We start from the raw sequence: 24,849 nt of genomic DNA on the forward strand, positions 1-24,849 counted from the left end.
CCAAATGAAAACTAAATCACATAACACATAACCAAAACAATATAACCAAACCTTGCTTACATCCACTCTCACACACACGCAGTCCAGGTGAGTGGCTGAAAGTCCTGGTAGAGCTCGTAGCAGCGCACACGAGCGGCAGCCAAACACACACACACACCAACCGGCACCACGCGCAGTAGCGGTGGGAGCAGGGTCAGTAACAGGAAGGAAGTCGGTCAGTAGGCCGACAGGACCCCGAACCAAGCCGAAGCAGCAAGGAGGGCAGAAACATAGTAGCAGCAGACTGGCAGCGAAGCAGCGGTAGCATGTAGCCGTGGCTAAATATCCATGACGGATAGTGCTCTTCTTACTCAGGTTTAGTGTCCAAAAACCCCGGTTCAGACCGGTCACTTAACGTCTCCTCGAAAGAGGGAGAGGGGTGAAGAGGGTCGGCGTGGCGGGGGGGCAGGCCACCACGCGCCATACAACCGGCTGGCTACACGCCGGTCGGATGGCAGTTAACGACCCATTATGTCGCCTCGACCGCGGCGGAGATGCCGGATCTGTGCTCTGCTGCGAGCAGCGAATGCAACGACCTGTCAGTGGGCGGGCCGAAGAAGCAGGAAGCGAGAGGTCAGGAGGAGGGGCACGGCCTACTTTTATACTCTAGGCTTGAGCAACGATTGGCTACAAGCTAAAACGAGTGTCAGTGCAGCAGAACCCTGTGTTCAATATAACAGTGGTGCCTCATACCACTACAATCGCATTTATTATGTTTCATTAACATTACATCAACATTGTTCCAAAAAGGAGACGTTAAATCCTTTCAGTTCATTTCAGTTTCCCCTGTCTCAGATTTCTCATTCTGTGTGTTTATGTACAAGCAGTTAATAATAAAACAAAGCAAGACATTAAATAAAAATACCAATAAGCAGAGATGTCCTCCCAATTTGTTAGGACAGGGTAGGATAAGCAGAGATGTCCTCCCAATTTGTTAGGACAGGGTAGGTCTGGCCCTTAAACCAATCAGGAACCCCCAGACCAGAACAGATTTGACTGGTCAAAGACCTGTAGGCTTGTTTTCAAAACAAATCCTGCCAACCCCACCTTTTAACATAAAGCTACAACATAATAAATGGAGAAAATTTTAAGGGGGGCATACTTTATTTCTGTATGCACTGTATCTCTTTATCTATCTATCTGTCTGTCTGTCCATCCTCAGGAGAGACAGTGTGACCTAAACAGGACACAGAGACACTCAGTACGTTTACATGCAGAGCTTAATCGAGCTATGCTCAAAATTCGATTTTGGCGTCAAGTCGGACTTCTGTCCTTGTCTCAATATACATGCAACTGAGAAAATCGAATAACTGACGGGGTCCACCCCCTCATGCGCCGTCAGCCGTTGTTTCAGCGGGTTAATACGCCCCCTGTCCTGTTGACTTTTCTGTTACCTCGTAAAAAACTGAATATAAACAACTTAGTAGCTTAATAATAAATTCTCAACTGCAGTTCCCGACCAGACGCACCAGTCTGGGCTGGATGCGCGCTGAGAATAGGATACGGGCTTCCTTTTTTCCTCTCTCTCTCTCTCTCTCTCTCTCTCTCTCTCTCTCTCTCTCTCTCTCTCTCTCTCTCTCTCTAATAAAACACTCTTGCTGGTGGCGCTGTGTGAAACGCATTGAATCTGCGCTGACGTTGTTTTTTTTTTCTTTACTTTGCGGGGTTCGGGCGGCTTCTCTGCTCCACTTGGTGCCGTCTCTACTGTTGTGGAGCATGCGCACATGCATTGTCCAGTTATACTCCGACTAAGGTGTATACATGACGGAGAAAATCGAATTCCAATCGCATTATCTGGGTGTCTTAATCGGAGTTCTCAACTCCGATTTCAGTCGGACTAAGGTGTTTACATGCACTTCAGTTATCCAGTTATAGTCGGATTAAGCCAATAATTCGGTTTTTTCAAGTGTCATGTAAACGTACTGACTGAGGAACCAGGACTGATCCAGAACCCAGGATACAGAGGTTTAGTGAAGGTGGTGTTGAAGGTGTGGAGGAGGATCAGTGAGTCAGAGGAGACACTGTAGAAGGACAGAGAGCCAGCAGGACAGTCCACATACACTGCTACTCTGTTAGAGACACATGAGGAGAAGATGGCTGTTTCTCTGTTGTTGTGACAGACAGAGTACCGACCATCAAAATCAGAGCACTTCAGTCTCCAGGACTGATCGTTCCATCCAAACCTACAGTCTTCACCGATTCCCTTCCTTCTGATTCCTCTATAACTCACTGATATAAAAACTCTTCCTCTCCACTCCACCTCCCAGTAACAGCGACCAGTCAGACCAGTTGAACACAGCAGCTGAGATGAGAAGTCAAATCTGTCTGGATGATCAGGATATGACTGATCCCATTTCACGCGTGTCACCTTCCTGTTGTTGTCAGACAGTTTTAGGTGTCTGTTCACTGAGTTCATGTCCACTTCCAGTTCACAGGCGTCTGATGGAGAGAACAAGACACAACACAGCTGCAGTTTATCATCTGTTCATTTATCAACAACTTCACTGACAATTCATCAAAGAGAACAATTCAAATGTCAATTGTGCTTTTCTTCTGGTGTGGACCTGAGGATGAGGCTAATGAAGATCCACACGAATAAACACATGAAGTGAATAAAATAAAGTGTCACTAATGAAACTGGATCATCATCTTCCACTGCAGCACAAAGAAGCTCTGAACCATCTGCTTTCTAAAACTGTCATTTCCTCCATCAAAGAGCTCACACTCAGTAGATTACTCAGACAAAATTAAGCTCATTAATATGCCTTTGATTGGTGATTTAAAGATCAATGTTAAGACTGAAGAGACGGATTTAGAAACCATCACACACTGTTTAAACAAACACTAGTTTATATGTTTTTCATTGAGTGTGTCTGGTATTTGTACAGATGTGTCACACATCTGGCTCCAGGTCTGACATTCAGGGAGGAACTGGAGGATAAATGAACCTCAGATCACTTTAATCATCTTTTTAACATCTTTGTGACATTAAAGCAGAAGTAAGCGATTCGGTCGTTTTGGCTAACTTCTTGTCAGCCGATGGAGTTGGCAGTCCCCGCCCTCGTCCCTACGTCACCACATTCAGGCGCATCCCTTGGCTGCACACACAGAGAGGACTGCCCCTTTATGCCGTTCTCTCTCCTCATTGGATAAAGGTTGTAGAATACAAGGAAAGTTTTCTCCTCCGCTTACAGCAGAGCAGAGTGACTGACAGACCCGTGTTTCAGACCAAACACTCAATATAAGTGATTGCTGTCGGAAGATATAACTATTTAAGACTTATATTAACACAAACATTCCACTTACTTCTGCTTTAATTATTAGATTAGATTAGATTAGATTAGATTGCTTTATTTGTACCCGCAGGTAAATTTTCCTCGCAGTGAGACATTCATACAAAAACAATACAATAAATAAGAAACAGTAAAAATACCTACACAGTTCGTCAGTATACCATCATCATTCTGTTGCATTTATAGCCTGTTGTGTTTATGGTTTTGTTGGTTCCACTGTTAATCACATGTATTGATTTGTTTTGTTTGATCAATGTGATCAGTTTGTTGTTTGTGGATTTAAATTGATTGATTTCTAACATCTTTCCAGCCACACTGACAAAAACAAAAGCTGAATCCTGAATGAAACTCTGGAGAAATTAGACATCTGGAAAATGTAAAAATCTAGTCTTACATGTGCAGCTGTGTGTGTTAAGGGGCGTTCACACCAGACGCGATAGATGCGAATGGAGCGGCAACGCTACATTGAAAATCAATGTAAATGGCGCGATGACACGCGATTCGGACGGAGGCGGCGCGATTGGAGCATCTGGCGCGATGAGACGCGGCGCGAATGAAGCGTCTGGAGCGGCGCGAATGAAGCAGCACATCTGAAGCGTCTGGAGCGGCGCAAATAAAGTTGAAAATATTGAACTTTTCAGGTGGCATCGCGCCGTGACATCCAATCAGCGACGAGTTCAAGCCGACGACATCACTTCTCTGTACGGTTGTTTACACTCAGAACAACATGAAGGAGAAGCTAATTGTATATGAGCTGTGTGTGGGCACCGCTGCCGTCTTCTACACAGAGTGAACAAAAAAAAACACACACACACACACAGTGAACCCAGACACGGCGGCGGGTGGTTTTCCGGTGTCTCTGAGACTTGTACAAGGCAAGGCAAGGCAATTTTATTTGTATAGCCCGTTTTTACAAACAGTTTGTCTCAAAGGGCTTTACATGGCATCGTAACAACATCCTCTGTCCTTAGACCCTCACATCCACTGAGGAAAAACTCCATGGAAACCCTTTTAACAGGGAAAAATCGGAGAAACCTCAGGGTGAGCAACAGAGGAGGGATCCCTCACCCAGGACGGACAGACGTGCAATAGATGTTGTTACAGACAGGAAAACAGTTTACAGTTTGTCACAGAATGTGCGAAATATGGAAATGTTAGCAGGAGTTGATGAAGGCAGTCTCTGGTGAGGGGAGGGGGCGGGGGGGGGGGGGGCGGTCAGCTCGATGGGAGGACTGGGTGGCAGACTGGTCCATGGGAAGGAAGGGGAGGCCAGGTACAGCAAGTACAGTGCAGCAACGGTGGTGATATCAGCATAGACTGTAAAAATGATATCAGCCACGATCGACGTGGAAAGAGAGCGGGTTGAGAGTACCGGTTTTCAAATTAACGGGCGGAGCGTCTAGTGCGAATGACGCGATGGACGCGAATGATCCAAAATGACCAAGCGGCGCGAATGAAGCGTCTGGCGCGATTGTATTCGCGTCTATCGTGTCCAGTGTGAACGCCGTGTTACACTGAGGAAAGCCAAGGGCTGAAACGCGTCCGTCAGACACTGCTGTGCGCTTAATAAATGTTTCAAGTTTATTTTGTGAGTGCTGATATTTCAGTTTTTTCTTCTTTCGTTTTTTGAGCCGGCACCCAGTTCATCTTTACATCAGATTCAAGCACACGATTCCCTTTGTTCTCTGTATGTGCAGCTGTGTTCTCATGAATCACATTTAAAACACACTCACACTTCCTCAGACCAGGTCTCAGTCTCTGAGGTCCACAATGGTCCAACCTGGAGGACGACACAAAGTCAGGATCAGCTTCATCCACCTCCAATCGGTTAATCAGTCAGAGAGACAGAGACACAGTGTGAGAGCTGCTGTTGTCTGTCCATCTGTCCATACCTGAGATTGTCCAGTCTCCACTCTGGATCCTCCAGTCCAGCAGACAGCAGCTCCACTCCTGATTCTCCTGGATGATTGTAGCTCAGGTCCAGCTCTCTCAGATGGGAGGGGTTGGAGCTCAGAGCTGAGGCCAGACAAGAACAGCCTTCCTCTGTGACCCGACAATATAACAACCTGAACAAATACACACACACAACTCTAAATTAATTTGTAAATATACACATAACAGAGCGAGTAAGAGAGATATATTTAATCAGTGTGAGTTGTGTGTTCTTCAGATAATATATTAAACCATCGCCCAATTCTGCAAACCTTCCCACTTCATTATTTCACCTCATCCAATAAAAGATCATAAAAAACATGGTAACCCTTTAATTTCCAGGCCGTTAATTACGTCATAATATCAAGAAATTACCCAGAAATAATGATTAATTGCCTAGTAATGTCAAGAAATTGCCTAGAAATAACGGTCAATTTCATAGTAATAATGAGAAATATAGCCAGGAAATAACTTTTAATTGTGTAGAAATAGCCCAGTAATAATGGTCAATTGTGTAGTAATGTTGAGAAATATAGCCCAGAAATAACAATTAATTACATGGTAATGTCAAGAAATATAGCAAAGAAATGACTCTCTAGTAATATAGACAAGTTGTAGTAGTAGAATTGCAGTGAATTACTGCTAAGTATTGGGTAATTACAGAGTAAATAGCCTGTCGTTTCCATGATATAGTCAAGTACTTTCAGTGTGATTAACCTGATGTAATTGTAATTTCCACAGTCTTACCTTATGGTTAGCTGCAATATCTGTTTCCCAAAAGCAAATGGTAGATCTGGCAACTGCTGCATAGTTAACCCATAATTACCTTTCTGCTGCCTGCAAAGTGTAGTGGACTTTGTTCCTTAGAAACGTATGGGTAGTTTCAGCATAACTAACATGGTTATGAGAACTTCCACAGTAATAGTCTTGCCCAGTGGAAATGTCACCGTAGTTGACCCATAATTACCTTTCCACTGCCTGTAAAGTGTAGTGAGCTTTGTTCCTTAGAAACGTATGGGTAGTTTCAACATAACTAACATGGTTATGAGAACTTCCACTGTAATAGTCTTGCCCATAACCCATTTGGATGAAAGATGGTAGATGTGGCAACTGCTGGAAATGTCACCGTAGTTAACCCATAATTACCTTTCTGCTGCCTGCAAACTGTAGTGGGCTTTGTTCCTTAGAAACGTATGGGTAGTTTCAACATAACTAACACAGTAATAAGATCTTACACTGTAATAGTCTTTCCCAGTAACCCATTTGGATCAAATGTATAAATATTTTCCAACAAAGATAAGCTACGTACCATGAAATGTCACAACATGAACTCTTTTTAGGAACATAGAAGCCATTTCCAAATAATGGAGGAGATAATTACCTTCACATTTTATATTAAGTGTACAATATTCCTGCTATAACCTATCCACCTTTTTCTGAACTTCATAGAAGAAAGGCAAAGTAGATTAGAGTACATGAATGGGATGTTGTCCTGTTAAATCTCAAAACTCATATTCACATGTTCCCATGAAGAAAATACAATGAAGCTGTTTTCAGTTGTTTTTAATAATTTCCCTGCTTATGTCAGCGTATTGGAACATTCCCAGTAGAGTTATTCCCTTTCCGATACCAGTATTGGAAATGCCTCCGATACCACCAAAAATGTTGGCATCGGTATCAGCAGTCGGCTACTGGAGTCCATGTGTAGCCGGGACGGTCTACTGCGTTGTGTTCTGTGCACAATAACACGGGACGCAGGGCTGGGTTCACACTCAGGTTTATTCCTGTATGATGGCAACATAAAACAAAAAGGATGTGAATTAAATGGTCATCTTCTCCATAAAAGTCCTCTCTCAGTCAGGAACAGTGCAGACTGACAAATGCAGCACAATTTCTCCCAAAAAACTACCACATTTCTTCACATGGTAAAACATACAAGTAAACATCTCTAACATAACAATGGAGGCTGAGCAACCACACACATACCTGTATGATGGCGACATAAAACTAAATGGATGTGAATGAAATGGTCATCTTCTCCATAAAAGTCCTACCACACAAAAAATAAAATACATTTAGCATGTAGGCTAGTGGAGGACGCATTGACACATGCACACCACACACGCATGCACGCACGCACGCACACTCACGCACACACACACACAGGGAGAAATCGCGGCAAAATAATTGTCTCTCTCTTGCTCAAAACAGCTCTTAAAACACACTACACGACAGAAAACACCATTCCAAACAGTTTTAGATAAACATTTGTTCATTAAATTGGCAATAAAACTCAACAAATGTAACTTTTCGGTCCCGGAGCCTCAACTAGGCTACATACCTCTCTCAGTCAGGAACAGCGCAGACTGACGAGAGAGAAGGGAGCGACGTGCGTCATATCCGCAGACTTTCAAAATAAAAGATCGGTTTTGTAAAAATGAAAGAAATACAAAAATAAAACCACAAAAATTTAATTATATTAACAATAATCCATATTTAAAGTAAAAAAGAACTTAAATCACATCATCAGATGGATTTTGGTGAAATTAATAACAATAAAATGTGTTGTTTCCTTTTTCTATCTGTTACAGGCACCGATCCGATACCACGTGTGTTTATCTGTGGGTTATAAATACAACATGCAGCTAGAATAGAATAATAATTATTATAATAATAATTAAAATTATGTTGTGGGCCACAGATAAACAGAAAAAGGAAACTACTACACATTTTGGTGTTTATTTTATTGTTATGAATTTCACCAAAATCCATCAGATGATGTGTTTTGGTTTCTTTTTACTTCAAATATGGATTATTGTTATTGTTAATACTGTATAATTCAAATTTTTGTGGTTTTATTTTTGTATTTCTTTCATCTTTACAAACCCGATCTTTTATTTTGAAAGTCTGCGGATATGACGCATGTCGCTCCCTTCTCTCTCGTCAGTCTGCGCTGTTCCTGACTGAGAGAGGTATGTAGCCTAGTTGAGGCTCCGGGACCGAAAAGTTACATTTGTTGAGTTTTATTGCCAATTTAATGAACAAATGTTAATCTAAAACTGTTTGGAATGGTGTTTTCTGTCGTGTAGTGTGTTTTAAGAGCTGTTTTGAGCAAGAGAGAGACAGTTATTTTGCCGCGATTTCTCCCTGTGTGTGTGCGTGAGTGTGCGTGCGTGTGTGTGTGGTGTGCGTGTGTGGTGTGCATGTGTCAATGCGTCCTCCATGTACTAGCCTACATGCTAAATGTATTTTATTTTTTGTGTGGTAGGACTTTTATGGAGAAGATGACCATTTCATTCACATCCATTTAGTTTTATGTCGCCATCATACAGGTATGTGTGTGGTTGCTCAGCCTCCATTGTTATGTTAGAGATGTTTACTTGTATGTTTTACCATGTGAAGAAATGTGGTAGTTTTTTGGGAGAAATAGTGCTGCATTTGTCAGTCTGCACTGTTCCTGACTGAGAGAGGACTTTTATGGAGAAGATGACCATTTAATTCACATCCTTTTTGTTTTATGTTGCCATCATACAGGAATAAACCTGAGTGTGAACCCAGCCCTGCGTCCCGTGTTATTGTGCACAGAACACAACGCAGTAGACCATCCCGGCTACACATGGACTCCAGTAGCCGACTGCTGATACCGATGCCAACATTTTTGGTGGTATCGGAGGCATTTCCAATACTGGTATCGGAAAGGGAATAACTCTACTGGGAATGTTCCAATACGCTGACATAAGCAGGGAAATTATTAAAAACAACTGAAAACAGCTTCATTGTATTTTCTTCATGGGAACATGTGAATATGAGTTTTGAGATTTAACAGGACAACATCCCATTCATGTACTCTAATCTACTTTGCCTTTCTTCTATGAAGTTCAGAAAAAGGTGGATAGGTTATAGCAGGAATATTGTACACTTAATATAAAATGTGAAGGTAATTATCTCCTCCATTATTTGGAAATGGCTTCTATGTTCCTAAAAAGAGTTCATGTTGTGACATTTCATGGTACGTAGCTTATCTTTGTTGGAAAATATTTATACATTTGATCCAAATGGGTTACTGGGAAAGACTATTACAGTGTAAGATCTTATTACTGTGTTAGTTATGTTGAAACTACCCATACGTTTCTAAGGAACAAAGCCCACTACAGTTTGCAGGCAGCAGAAAGGTAATTATGGGTTAACTACGGTGACATTTCCAGCAGTTGCCACATCTACCATCTTTCATCCAAATGGGTTATGGGCAAGACTATTACAGTGGAAGTTCTCATAACCATGTTAGTTATGTTGAAACTACCCATACGTTTCTAAGGAACAAAGCTCACTACATTTTACAGGCAGTGGAAAGGTAATTATGGGTTAACTACGGTGACATTTCCACTGGGCAAGACTATTACTGTGGAAGTTCTCATAACCATGTTAGTTATGCTGAAACTACCCATACGTTTCTAAGGAACAAAGTCCACTACACTTTGCAGGCAGCAGAAAGGTAATTATGGGTTAACTATGGTGACATTTCCAGCAGTTGCCAGATCTACCATTTGCTTTTGGGAAACAGATATTGCAGCTAACCATAAGGTAAGACTGTGGAAATTACAATTACATCAGGTTAATCACACTGAAAGTACTTGACTATATCATGGAAACGACAGGCTATTTACTCTGTAATTACCCAATACTTAGCAGTAATTCACTGCAATTCTACTACTACAACTTGTCTATATTACTAGAGAGTCATTTCTTTGCTATATTTCTTGACATTACCATGTAATTAATTGTTATTTCTGGGCTATATTTCTCAACATTACTACACAATTGACCATTATTACTGGGCTATTTCTACACAATTATAAGTTATTTCCTGGCTATATTTCTCGTTATTACTATGAAATTGACCGTTATTTCTAGGCAATTTCTTGACATTACTAGGCAATTAATCATTATTTCTGGGTAATTTCTTGATATTATGACGTAATTAACGGCCTGGAAATTAAAGGGTTACCAAAAACATATATTCACCCTACCTGAGAGTCTCCAGTCTACAGTGTGGACTCTCCAGTCCACCAGACAGCAACTTCACTCCTGAGTCCTGCAGGTCGTTGTCACTCAGGTCCAGGTGTCTCAGACTAGAGGACTGGGAGCTGACGTCTGAGGACAGAGCTTCACAACTTCTTTGTGAGAGGTTACAGCAGCTCAACCTGATGCGGAATTGCAGGCAAAAAACAAAACAAGCATCCAATACCTCAAGAAAACAAGCAATCAGTATCATAAATACACAACAGCTACACACTAACCTGAGAGTCTCCAGTCTACAGTGTGGACTCTCCAGTCCAACAGACAACAGCTTCACTCCTGAGTCCTTCAGGTTGTTGTTCCTCAGGTCCAGGTCTCTCAGACTAGAGGACTGGGAGCTGAGGACTGAGGACAGAGCTTCACAACTTCTCTCTGAGAGGTTACAGCCACTCAGCCTGAAAGGAGAACAACCAGACAAAAGGTGACAGAAAATGACAGAAAATGTGCTTGTTTGACAAGAAATTAATCCAGATGGATAAATGTTCACTTACAGAGCTTTGTTGGAGGCTTTGACCACTGGCAGCAGCCTCAGAAGAGCCTCCTCTGAACCAGAGTATTTCTTCAGGTCAAACTCGTCCAGATCTTCTTCTGATGACAGTAAGATGAAGACCAGAGCCGACCATTGACCAGGAGACAGTTCATCTGTGGAGAGACGTCCTGATCTCAGGGACTGTTGGATCTCCTCCACTAGCGAACGATCATTCAGTTCATTCAGACAGTGGAACAGGTTGATGCTTTTCTCTGCAGAGAGATTCTCACTGATCTTTCTCTTGATGTACTGGACTGTTTCTTGATTGGGCCGTGAGTCACTTCCTGTCTTTGACGTTAGACCTTGTAGGAGAGTCTGATTGGTCCCCAGTGAAAGACCCAAGAGGAAGCGGAGGAACAAGTCCAGGTGTCCATTTGGACTCCGTAAGGCCTCGTCCACAGCGCTCTGGTATAAGTTTGTCTCTGCAGATTTGACTCCAGTTGTTTCAGTCTTCTTGGAGGTTGTTTGTTGTTGTGACATCAGGTTGAGTCCAGAGTTGATGAAGGTCAGATGAACATGAAGAGCAGCCAGAAACTCCTGAACACTCAGATGGACGAAGCAGAACACCTTGTCCTGGACCTGGTACAGGCCTCTCTCCTCTTTAAAGATCTGTGTGAACACTCCTGAGTACACTGAGGCTGCTGTGATATCGATGCCACACTCTGTCAGGTCTGATTCATAGAAGATCAGGTTTCCTTTCTGCAGCTGCTCAAAAGCCAGTTTTCCCAGAGACTCAATCATCTTCCTGCTCTCTGGACTCCAGTGTGGATCTGTCTCAGCTCCTCCATCATACTTGACCTTCTTCAGTTTTAGATGAACCACCAGGAAGTGGATGTACATCTCAGTCAGGGTCTTGGGCAGCTCTCCTCCCTCTCTGGTCTTCAACAGCTCCTCCAGAACTGTAGCAGTGATCCAGCAGAAGACTGGGATGTGGCACATGATGTGGAGGCTTCGTGATGTCTTGATGTGGGAGATGATCTCTCTGGCCTGCTCCTCATCTCTGAACCTCTTCCTGAAGTACTCCTCCTTCTGTGGGTCAGTGAACCCTCTGACCTCTGTCACCATGTCAACACACTGAGGAGGGATCTGATTGGCTGCTGCAGGTCGTGTGGTTATGCAGAGGTGAGCAGAGGGAAGCAGTTTCCCCCTGATGAGGTTGGTCAGCAGCACGGTGACTGAGGTGGACTCTGTCACATCAGTCAGGATCTCAGTGTTGTGGAAGTCCAGAGGAAGTCGACACTCGTCCAGACCGTCAAAGATGAAGACCACCTGGAACTGATCAAACCTGCAGATTCCTGCTTCTTTGGTTTCAGGGAAGAAGTGATGAACAAGTTCCACCAAGCTGAACTTTTTCTCTTTCAGCACATTCAGCTCTCTGAAGGTGAAGGGAAATGTGAAGTCTATGTCCTGGTTGGTTTTGTCTTCAGCCCAGTCCAGAGTGAACTTCTGTGTTAAGACTGTTTTCCCAATGCCAGCCACTCCCTTTGTCATCACTGTTCTGATTGGTCGGTCTCTTCCAGGTGAGGCCTTAAAGATGTCTTCTTGTCTGATGGTTGTTTCTGGTCTGTCTGGTTTCCTGGACGCTGTTTCAATCTGTCTGACCTCATGTTCATCATTGACCTCTCCAGCCCCTCCCTCTGTGATGTAGAGCTCTGTGTAGATCTGGTTCAGAAGGGTTGAGTTTCCTGCTTTAGAGATCCCCTCAAACACACACTGGAACTTCTTCTTCAGGGCAGATTTGTGTTCACGTCGACAAACTGCAGCACGACTTTCTAAATAGAGAAAAAAAAATTAATGAAATATGAATCAATATTTTAACATCTAATTGCACGTAAAGGTCCAGTGTGAAATACTTGTCAAGGTTTATTGACAAAACCTGACTCTCCTACCCATGATTATATTTGTATAAGTGTATAATCGCTATAACAATATAATAATAATGAAACAAAATTTGTTGCAGCCTTATAATTCTTCTTTTATATATACATATAGCAAGGGTCTTGCTTTAGAGAGTGCCGCCATCTTGCACCACCATGTTTGTACGGCAGCCCGAATGGAAAATCCAGCCAGATGAGGTGAAGATGGTTTAGATCTTCACCTCACCGCTCCATGCTCCTGAAATACTCCCAGTCCTCTCAGTCGAGTAAACAAGTAGTTTTGTCCTCAGAGGAAACCATCACTTTGCCAACGAGAGGGGTGAGTGCAAGTGAGTGAGTGAATGAGCGCTGCAATCTAGAGTCTGAACAATAGATGTCACGGCTTTCACCCCATTTTACACACTAAACCTTTAAGAATGCTCATGATAATTTAGAAAAGTTTGGAAAAGTTTTTTCAGCCAATCATCTTTGATAAAACCAATCATACATCATTATAAAGGTGACTAATCAGGTTTTCCAACGGTATAAAATCCAACACCAATTGGTTATTATTAAAGGGGAGAAATGATTGACTAAAATAACACTTGAGGAGATTATTTCACTGTATCTCTATCTTCTAAAAAATGTTCTAGAAATCCTCTTACTGCTCTGCAGACAGTCAGCCAGCTCCTCCTGCTTCATTCTCCTAAGGAAGTTCACTGTGATCTTCAGAAATGACTCGCTGCTCCTCCTCTGATCCTCATCATCACCATCATTGTCATGATTATCTAATAATTCTGGGCAATTTGGACTCAGACGTTTTTGGACTCTCTTCAGCTTGTTCTTCACAAAAGTGACAATGTCCTCCTCCAGCAGCTGGAAAAACAATAGCATGCAGTTTAAACTTTACTTTCAGTATAAACACATGGATCAAACATCAGATCATTGGACTGTGCTTAATCATATCCACTTCTCTTCACAGCTACACAGAGAGATTTGGAGATGTTAATCAAACCTGCTGATCTGGGCAAATTATATTCAGTACCTTGGTGCTGAACTGGTGCTAAAGACTATTGTAAAAAAAAAAAAAAACATTTTGTTTTGTTTCATAAGAGAGGACAAAATAAACCTCATTGTCCAAGTTATTTTTGATGAGGCTGAAATACCAAAGAAAAATTACAACAACAAATGTTTTCTTTGGGATTCATTGCAGATGAACAGGAGAGAGACAAGAAATGTTTTGTAAAACAGGTAAAGCAACGTGACACTGTCAGTAGCGGAACATTTCTTGGTGGCTGCTGTAGTCATCAGTTCTGTGTGTGGATGAACATTTACACACCATAAATATGGAGTCCAGGTCTGTGTGATTCTGCCTGGTGAACTGATCACTGAGAACCTCTGAGGTCTCCTGGAGAACTCTGTGGAGAACAGTTTAGAACATGAATTGAAACAATTGCATGATTGTAAATTGAACTAAATTGGAAAAATCCTGAATGCCCAAAAACTTTTTAAAAAGACGGAGATAATAATGTTTGGGTGCAATCCATAGGCGTCATTTACACTGGGGACGCTGGGGACATGTCCCCACCACTTTTTGTCAAGAAAAATTTTGTCCCCACCACAAAATGAACTTAACATTATCCTAATGAAGAATGGCGAAAAAACGTTGATAAACTATGACAAAACAGGCAGCCGAAACAGTGTGTACGGCGCATAGACTTTATATAAAGGCACGGCGCAGAGCTTCTGCCAGAGCCAATAATTCGCAACAATGTTGCTTCGATTAAAGAGTTCTCACAGCCTGGAGCGGGCGCTGCGCACGTCCTCGCAGCTTGGCTGGTTACATAGAGAGCTGCTTCTCCTGCTCTCTCCGCACCGGGAAAACATCAACCACTCGTCTGTACTCGGTTTTCCACACACACAGGTCTGTCTCTAGCGCTGTATGTATGGATGTGTTGACCGGATTCTCTCGCCTTTTCTGTGGCTGACTTCCTGTCTGGTACGATCCGTCTATCCAGCTTGACAGACGGAGCTCATGGCTCACGTGAAAAATAGACCAGACGCCGAACTGAAGCGCGTCCTCCACGCGCGGTCGATTGTACCGGATGTGACAGCACCCGATATATGCTTGATGTTTGGGTGCAAAGTCACTGTTAACGAAATCAACATCTAATCTGTCCCTTCAAAATAAAGTTTGTAACATGTCTGTTTGGAGCAGCAGCTGACAGTGACAGTTCCTCATCACTAAACCTGAGCCACCATCCGATCCTTCCTCACTCACGTCGTGATGACGGGGCAAAGCCTTTTGGACATAGCCTATATTGTGTGTTTTTCCTCTCTATAACTGTCTCGTTTCAGTTTTTGCTGGTTGGCAATCATCTGGTGTGCACCCGCTGTTTCTCTGTTTCTCACTCACTCTCGATGCGCATAGATGTTATAAAAAGGAAAAAACACAGATGCGCAAATTGAAATGACCTACTGTAGTGTAGTCTAACAATTCAATGACCACAGCTGATCACCAGCTTGTCATGCCCTTCTTTATACAGTCTATGGTCATGCCACACCTGTCACGTCTCTAAACACAACTACGGGCTTCTTCTTCTTCTTCTTCTTTTTTTTTCTTTTTTTGCTGCGGTCCGGCGGAGAATTAAAAAAATAAATAAATCTTGCAGCCACATCCGGTCCAGGCTTAAACACTGGTCGGACCTGGTCGGGTCTTTGCTCATTTATTTGCTCAAACTTGGATCCAGACCCGGTCCTATCCACGAGTTTCTTAAAAACCCTATGGGCGTTGCCATGACAGAACACTACTTCCGCTTGCCGGTTTCCTGTTTCCGGTGTCAACACAGCTGATCCAGTGTCAGCTGATCGAAACAAAAATACAAACTAGCCGAAGCAGCGTAAGTCATATACGTTTTTTAAAAATGAGCTCAGGTTCAACTTGTGCTGTTATTGGCTGCCACAACAACTCAAAGAAACTAAAAATTTTATCAGAAAAAGTTTGTTTTGAGCACCAACAACTACGGCTCGACTGCCCGTGCCCTGCACCCTACACCCTGCACTCCATGCCGAGGGACGAGGAACGAAAGCTAGCGTGGCTCGCAGCTTTAAAACGGAAGTATCCTCCGAAAAGAGTGTATGTTTGCTCCTGCCACTTCGTCGATAAACGTCCGACAAAACTGAACCCCGATCCGGATCTCTATTTGGGTTACTACCGACCTCCTCCTCCGAAGAGGCGACAGTTAGTCCGCACAACAGCCACTGAGACTGTTGGTTCCATCAGTAGCAGCCATGAAAACGTTGAGGATGAACGTCGTAAGTAAAACTACACTTATCCTTTGTCACATGAGAATTAAAGCAGAAGTAAGCGATCCGGTCGTTTTGGCTAATGCTGCGTTCCAGGCAGGCTTTTGAAACCGTTAATTACAGCTTCAAGTCACAACTTACGACTTTGTAGCGTTCCAGGCAACCCACTCGTGTTTTTCCGACCTGTTTTACCTGTGAAAGTCACTATAACGGCCACTCGTAACTTCCGACCTGTGAACCAGATCGAACTGGTACGACTTCACAGGTCGGAAAAACACGAGTTACGGGCTGCCTTGAACGCACCATAACAGTCCTCGTCCCTACGTCACCACATTCACGTGCATCCCTTGGCTGCACACACAGCCCTGCATGCCGTTCTCTCTCCTCATTGGATAAAAACTGTAGGATACGCGAAACGTTTTCTCCTGAGCAGAGCAGAGTGACTGACAGACCCGTGTTTCGGTCCAAACACTCTATGTAAGTGATTGCTGTCGGAAGATATAACTATTTAAGACTTATATTAACACAAATATATTGCTTACTTCTGCTTTAACCTTAAAAGTGATTGTTATTTTACTATTAGCAGTTTTTTATACAGACATGCTTCTGAGATATATATCTCAGAGGCAAATATTGTTCTTTTTAACAAAACTACAAGTATTTTATATCTTTAGTTAGTTACCTTGCAGATTAAGATTATCAATACAAAAACAAAACAAAAAAAACAATACAACTGGAAATTATACGTGTGTGTGTGTGTGTATACACACATATTATAATTTCTATTATAATTTAAAAGTCATATGACTTTTGTACTTTTACTTCATTTAAATTCATATTGCAATGCCCTCTGAATATGTGACATGCTTGCTTGTCTACAGTGTTTACTGTCCGAGTGTCTAACTTGAGCCATATTTTTTTGTTTATCAGACTGCACAGTGGACTGTAATTCAACTGCGTCAGACCAGACCAGACCAGTATCTCAAATCCTGCACCATCCCCCTGACCTACAGATGCGCTCAGTCCAGACACGGGACTCTGCACTACATGATCATGATTATTCAACTGCCTCAGACCAGACCAGACCAGCATCTCAAATCCTGCACCATCCCCCTGACCACCTGACAGCCAACGTACAGGACATCCAGGGTAAGATGATTCAGTGTGATGAAATTAGCTACTTCTTGCTTCAAAATAATACAGATGCGTTGCTCTACACTGGTCTAGCCCTAGAAACATTTAACACTCTTGTGTCAGTACTGGAAGGGTATGCCAATAGGTCATTTTCTATGTGTGTGAAAGATCAAGTTCTCATGACAATTATGAAGTTAAAGACCAAGATCTGAGCAGACATTTCTGTAAGCATGGCTAGCAAAATAATCTCGCACTGGATTGATAAACTGGAGGAAGTTTTGCGACCTCTAATCCCATGGCTTCCAAGAGAAACCATTTGTGCATGCCTGCATCATTTAAGGAGAACTTCCCAAACACAACATGTATTGTAGACTGCAGTGAGAGCCTTTTACAAAAACCCAAAAACCTTGATTCAAGAGGGGAATCATTCAGCCATTATTATTCACATAACACAGTGAAATACCTGGTAGCTGTTGCCCCATGTGGACTGATTATGTTTATTTCTTCTGCATATGGGGGTCGATGTAGTGACAAATTCATCACCATGGACTCAGGAATATTAGATTACTTGATGCCTGGAGATGAGGTTATGGCAGATAGATGCTTTACTGTAAAAGATTTGCTGTTTGAGAGAAAGGTAAAGTTGGTAATGCCTTCTTTTACAAAGAAGCGTGGACAACTAACTGAGGAACAGGTGACATGCAGTAGTGACTAGACGAATTGCACATGTAAGAATTCGTGTGGAAAGAGCAATCAGACGGTTTAATGTTTACAAAATACTTTCACAGGTTGTTCCGATCACCATGGCTCCTAAAATAGACAATATTCTGAGAATCTGTGCAGCTCTTGTCAATTTAAGGGAGGATCTCATCCGTGATTCAAACTAATGGGATGTGATAAACATGAGTGGACCATACGAACAGGGCTTTGAGTACTATACACACTATACACACACACTAAACTGTACAGGACTATGAAATGAAATGTGTTCATAATAGTTGAAAAATGTATGGGTACAAGAACATCTCTGGTACAAAACATGTAGGGAGTTATGGATTTTATGTGAACATTCTTTGCATTTTTTTTTATACACTGTCAATACTTATTTATTTTATTTTACATTACATAAATTACATTTAGTGCCAGTACTTAAAACAATGAATCGTTCAATGTTAAACTGTTGTACAGAATGTGAATACTTATGCATTTAATAAAATAACCGTGGAATACGGTAAAACATATATGTATGACTGTATATATTTACTGTTTACAGCAACATGTCATCAACTTTTTAAATGTGATATGTGAATGTAGATGTCCTTTTAATTCTCTTTTTGAATGGCACACATTTATGGTCATGCCACATGTGCAGATGTGCACTAAACCTTGTCCATTATCTCAATGTATCTTTCATTCAGCTTAAACCGGCCTGCAGCATATTCATCTACAACCAATCTAAAACTTCTCAAGCGCTTCACTAGCTCCCTCACAAACACTTCATCATACTGCACTGTGAAGGAAACATGCTCACTGGGTGTCCAGATCAGAAGTGTAGCAGACTTTAGACCTGTGCAAAACATTGTAAGCTGTACTTGCATATAATATCCCCTGCTACCAGTTTTCCGCAGCTGGAGCTCTCCATCAACTAGTTTGATGTCACTGCATTTCTGACTAAGCTGATCAGTGAGTGAGAGCTGGGTTGGCACAGGACATTTTATTTCTAGAAGCATATGTGTGTCAATGACCCCATCTGGACTGGCAGACAGCCATGGTTCTTGTACACTTACAACAGTGCCCTTGTGAGTAATGTTCATGCCCTGTTCTTTCAGTTGATGGCAAGCTCTAACTTCATTTTCCTGACCATAGTTAGTTGCATAGTTGCCACAAAAGGAGGGGTATATGTGTTCACAAAGAAATTTTTCACTGCTTGTGGATGCATGTACAGGAACCTTTTTTGCTGAGCTTGCTGTAAGCCTGATTTTCCTACAGTTGTGCCACAGATCAGATGCACTTTGCTCTCTTGTTTCTAATTCCAGTTGAGCTGCTTGTGCATCACAAACTTCAACATATGCCTGGTAGAAAGAAGAAAACGAAAATGAACAAACAAAAAAACAACTAAACACCATGAAAAGAAGAAACGAAAATGAACAAACAAAAAAACAACTAAACATCATGAAGTGGTCTCAGTCTGTGTTTTACGCATGCCTCTGTGCGTCTGGCACATGTGTCTTGGAGTTCTGAAAATGGAGGCTTTATGTTCAGCTCCCCTTACATGTGAAATTTATTACATGAAACACGATGACATTTCTTCACTTTGACTATGAACTGAAAAGTGTCAGGAGAGCTACTGTAGTAACCGGTTTTTCTGTTCAAAGCAAACAGCTGTGTGAAGTAGCCTACTGTGGGGGGCAGGACTTCTGTCTGACAATGTACCTGAGTGAAGTATCCACAAACACACCCATTGGTCAGAGATAAAGAGGATGCTAATGTGTCGCTCATGTGTTACATTGTGTCCAGCTGTCGTCACAGCAATTATTACAAGCACATCTATTGGTCATTGCTAATATTTTTTTTTACCAGTCCACTACAGTGTGCATGGCATGTGTGAGTGTGTTTGTATGTACTGCTCCTGTAACTTGCGAATTTCCCCGTCGTGGGATGAATAAAGGCATACTTTACTTTACTTTACTTTACTTTATATGTCTATTAAGCTCATTACTTTCAATAGAGCCGAGAAGGTGGAACATAGTAAAAATTTTTTCATTCTAGTTTTAGAGGTTGCATTAAAATATATATATATATAAAAAATAAAGTTATTACGGTAACACTTTCTATGAAGACTACCTCTATAGTGCATTATGAGCGCATTCATAATGCATTATAATGCTCATCATAATCAGTCATAATGCACTATGACTACACTCATAAACACACATAAAGCTTTATGATGCACTATATCAACAGTTATAAATCTAGTTTATAATGATTTATAAATCCAAAGGCCTTACGAGTGCTCTTGACTGGTTATAAACTACAGACTGACTGATGGGGCTTATAATACATTATACCCCTCTATACACACACCTAACAATCAACTGTTATAAGGACTCATAGGATGCTATAATATTCCATGAAGGATCATAAGTTATCAATGTATGCTTTAAGTAAAGTGAAGTTTATATGGATGCATCTATAATGCAGCATACCTCATCATAATGTTTCATTGTTGGTGTTAAGTAAAGTGTAACACATGTGCATGCATTTAAAAGAATCTATGATGCATCCTAAGTCATTATGTCAGATACCAAAGTATAGATAATTACATTAAGATTTGTCTGCTTAGGAATATGACATTAAAGCCGGGTTTCAACTTCCTTGAAATAACAATAAATCATCCAGAGATGAATATCAAAGCGTTTGCACTCTATACATTGATCATGAGATTATGGTAAATCTGTAAAAGAAGTACAACAATTTATTCACAGTAACTTTTTTATTATCACCTTTTTCAACGATAACAATCATGGTCTAAATACAAGTTATGTATTAATTGGAATATGAAAATAACTGCATAAAAAACTTAGGCTAACTGCCATTTTATGTTCAACCTAAAAAGTTGGAGGTCAAATGTGAATATAGAATAATAGCCTAAACCAACAGTTGGTCTAATCTCTCATCAGAGGAGGCTGGACAGGAGATGGTTTCCTGGTTTCATCATCATCACAGCTCCATACATGATGTCCTTCTTCTGTTGGCACCGGTCACTTAGCTTTCAGTGTGGCTCCTTAGAATTACAGTAAAACACAAAAACTTAAGTTTAAACATGAATGGAGAGGCGCATGACTGTCAGCAGTAAATGACAACCCCCCACCTATATATTGTGCATCAGTACAGTATGATACCAGCAAGATAACAAGTTGATGGATAAACATGGGGAGTTTGCAGTATAAAATATATATAGACCGATCCTACCGGTTCATTGTTCTGGTCATTAGATGCTAAACCGTATTTATCCCGGTCCGGTGCAAGCCTGAGACCAGAGCTACGGTTAGCATGGCTAACATGGAGCTAACACGAAGCTAACGGCTAGCTAGCCGTGTAGTGAATCAGTTATTCACGTTGACAAGTCTCATGTTCTTCGGTCAAAACACACACATGAGAACACGCGGAAGAGCAATCAGTGCTATTCTGGAATATACAACAAGTTGAATATGATTAAGACATATTTAGAAAAATAAATGTACTCACCGAATCAAGATATCAGCTCCTCCGGTCGTTAGCATCGTCGGACGAGTTGTAAACAGAGGGAAATGGAAACGAGAGAACCTCCCGCTCCTTTTACGCAAACCGGACGTAGACTTCCGGTCTGAAACAACTCGTCCGACGATGCTACGACCGGAGGAGCTGATATCTCGATTCGGTGAGTACATTTATTTTTCTAAATATGTCTTAATCATATTCAACTTGTTGTATATTCCAGAATAGCACTGATTGCTCTTCCGCGTGTTCTCATGTGTGTTTTGACCGAAGAACATAAGACTTGTCAACGTGAATAACTGATTCACTACACGGCTAGCTAGCCGTTAGCTTCGTGTTAGCTCCATGTTAGCCATGCTAACCGTAGCTCTGGTCTCAGGCTTGCACCGGACCGGGATAAATACGGTTTAGCATCTAATGACCAGAACAATGAACCGGTAGGATCGGTCTATATATATTTTATACTGCAAACTCCCCATGTTTATCCATCAACTTGTTATCTTGCTGGTATCATACTGTACTGATGCACAATATATAGGTGGGGGGTTGTCATTTACTGCTGACAGTCATGCGCCTCTCCATTCATGTTTAAACTTAAGTTTTTGTGTTTTACTGTAATTCTAAGGAGCCACACTGAAAGCTAAGTGACCGGTGCCAACAGAAGAAGGACATCATGTATGGAGCTGTGATGATGAAACCAGGAAACCATCTTCTGTCCAGCCTCCTCTGATGAGAGATTAGACCAACTGTTGGTTTAGGCTATTATTCTATATTCACATTTGACCTCCAACTTTTTAGGTTGAACATAAAATGTCAGTTAGCCTAAGTTTTTTATGCAGTTATTTTCATATTCCAATTAATACATAACTTGTATTTAGACCATGATTGTTATCGTTGAAAAAGGTGATAATAAAAAAGTTACTGTGAATAAATTGTTGTACTTCTTTTACAGATTTACCATAATCTCATGATCAATGTATAGAGTGCAAAAGCTTTGATATTCATCTCTGGATGATTTATTGTCATTTCAAGGAAGTTGAAACCCGGCTTTAATGTCATATTCCTAAGCAGACAAATCTTAATGTAATTATCTATCTATTTGGGGCGGCACGGTGGCACAGTGGTTAGCACTGTTGCCTCACAGCAAGAAGGTCCTGGGTTCGAATCCCGGGCCGCCCAGGGCCTTTCTGTGTGGAGTTTGCATGTTCTCCCCGTGTCTGCGTGGGTTTCCTCCGGGTGCTCCGGTTTCCCCCACCACTAAAAACATGTCGGCTAGGTTAATCCTCCAGTCAGCGCCCCTGACCAAAGGCACTGGCTCATAATCTGGAGTTGGTCCCCGGGCGCTGCACCGCGGCTGCCCACTGCTCCTCAGGGATGGGTTAAATGCAGAGAAAGAATTTCACTGTACTAGCTGTATATGTGACTAATAAAGTACCTTTATTTTATTATTTATTATACTTTGGTATCTGACATAATGACTTAGGGTGCATCATAGATTCTTTTAAATGCATGCACATGTGTTACACTTTACTTAACACCAACAATGAAACATTATGATGAGGTATGCTGCATTATAGATGCATCCATATAAACTTCACTTTACTTAAAGCATACATTGATAACTTATGATCCTTCATGGAATATTATAGCATCCTATGAGTCCTTATAACAGTTGATTGTTAGGTGTGTGTATAGAGGGGTATAATGTATTATAAGCCCCATCAGTCAGTCTGTAGTTTATAACCAGTCAAGAGCACTCGTAAGGCCTTTGGATTTATAAATCATTATAAACTAGATTTATAACTGTTGATATAGTGCATCATAAAGCTTTATGTGTGTTTATGAGTGTAGTCATAGTGCATTATGACTGATTATGATGAGCATTATAATGCATTATGAATGTGCTCATAATGCACTATAGAGGTAGTCTTCATAGAAAGTGTTACCGTTATGACTTTACATCACGTTCATAAGATGAGAAGCCGTTTTGGTCCATGTTTGTAAGCCTTTTTTTCCCCTGGATTATATTTTCTAAAGTTACAACAATATATTAATATAATATTGTTTTTGTTTCATTTCGTTAAGTAAAAATCAATCAATCCAGACGCGTGTCTCTCTAAACGGGTCCGCTCGACACACACACACACACACACACACACACACTGTCAAAACATGGATGAATGAAACCTATCAACTTTGTATCGGCCGCGTCTTGTAGCCTATTTCTATCGAGGAAAAGTTATTTCAGGATATCCTATGTTTTATCGCCCAGCCCAAAAGTGACACAGGCTCTTGCCCGTTCATTCACGAGAAATCATCCAGCATCCAGCACTGGTTCTCCAGTACCTGGCTGAGCTCCTACATATCCATGCATCTGCCATAGCACTGAGATCAGCCAATCAGCTGCAACTAGTCAGCCCAGAAACTCGGCTGAAGACCAAAGGTGATCAAGCTTTTGCTGTGGTTGCTCCTCGGCTCTGGAACAGCCTGCCATGGCACATCTGGTCAGCAGGGTCATTAAGACGTTTAAATCCTCCTTAAAACATACTTTTTCTCCGTGGCATTCGGTTGGGTTGACACATTTAGTCTTTTACTTGTATTGTGTTTGTTTTTAGAGCTTGTATTTTATTGCATTTTACTGTGTATTTTATGGTATTTTACTAATACCATGTTATTATTGATCTGTGCAGCACTTTGGTCAAAATGACAATCAGTATCATAAATACACAACAGCTACACACTAACCTGAGAGTCTCCAGTCTACAGTGTGGACTCTCCAGTCCACCAGACAACAGCTTCACTCCTGAGTCCTTCAGGTTGTTGTTCCTCAGGTCCAGGTCTCTCAGGGGGCTTTCACACCTACCTCGTTTGGTCCGGACTTTCGGACTTTCCAGATAGTTCGGATCAAATTGACAGGTGTGAAAGCTCCCCGGGACCACGGTCCGGACTAAAGACCGAGTCTTTGGTCCAGCCTCAGAAGGTAGTCTCGGTCCGGACTATCCTGGACCAAGGTCCGCTGCTGCGTAGTGTGAAAGCATTTTTTTGGAAGGTTCGAACTATCAGACCAAATACAGGAAATAACGTCAGATGCGCTCGTGCCGAAAAAAGTAAATAAACAGAAAAAAAGGAAAGAGGAGCCGCGGCAACCGGCGGCAACACTTGGGGAGAGGAGGAGATCATATTATATCCAGATTTGGTCAGAGGGATGGGTGTGTCAGTGTAGGCTACACTTGTAAACGTTTACACGGAATTAAACAGTAGAGTGTTTAATATAAATCCCCAAACAATACAGCCTCTTTTTTTATATAATGACCCGAATATATATTTTTTCCGCCGAAAAAAGTCTGAACAAGACGGATCAGCGGGTGACACCAAACAACGTCTGCCCCAGCAAGTCAGAGCTTTTATTTCTCTCACACTCACACAC

At 41.7% G+C, this 24,849-nt stretch overlaps 1 protein-coding gene across 1 annotated transcript in view; it reads right to left on the reverse strand.

Annotated features, from left to right (window-relative positions):
• Positions 1–1,948: 1,948 nt before the first annotated feature.
• Positions 1,949–24,849, reverse strand: part of LOC146960906 (uncharacterized) — a 29,053-nt gene continuing 6,152 nt past the window's right edge. The window contains exons 6-11 of the mRNA XM_085771950.1: positions 13,391–13,601; positions 10,832–12,641; positions 10,292–10,735; positions 5,225–5,398; positions 5,066–5,112; positions 1,949–2,478 (exon numbers count right to left, since the gene is read on the reverse strand). Of these exons, the coding sequence (XP_085628076.1) occupies positions 1,949–2,478; positions 5,066–5,112; positions 5,225–5,398; positions 10,292–10,735; positions 10,832–12,641; positions 13,391–13,601 (3,216 nt within the window). The remainder of the gene's footprint in view (positions 2,479–5,065; positions 5,113–5,224; positions 5,399–10,291; positions 10,736–10,831; positions 12,642–13,390; positions 13,602–24,849) is intronic.

This window comes from Trachurus japonicus, unplaced genomic scaffold (assembly GCF_045865225.1).
Source record: "Trachurus japonicus isolate A0001 unplaced genomic scaffold, Traja_1.0 AP029848.1".
Lineage (NCBI taxonomy): Eukaryota > Metazoa > Chordata > Actinopteri > Carangiformes > Carangidae > Trachurus > Trachurus japonicus.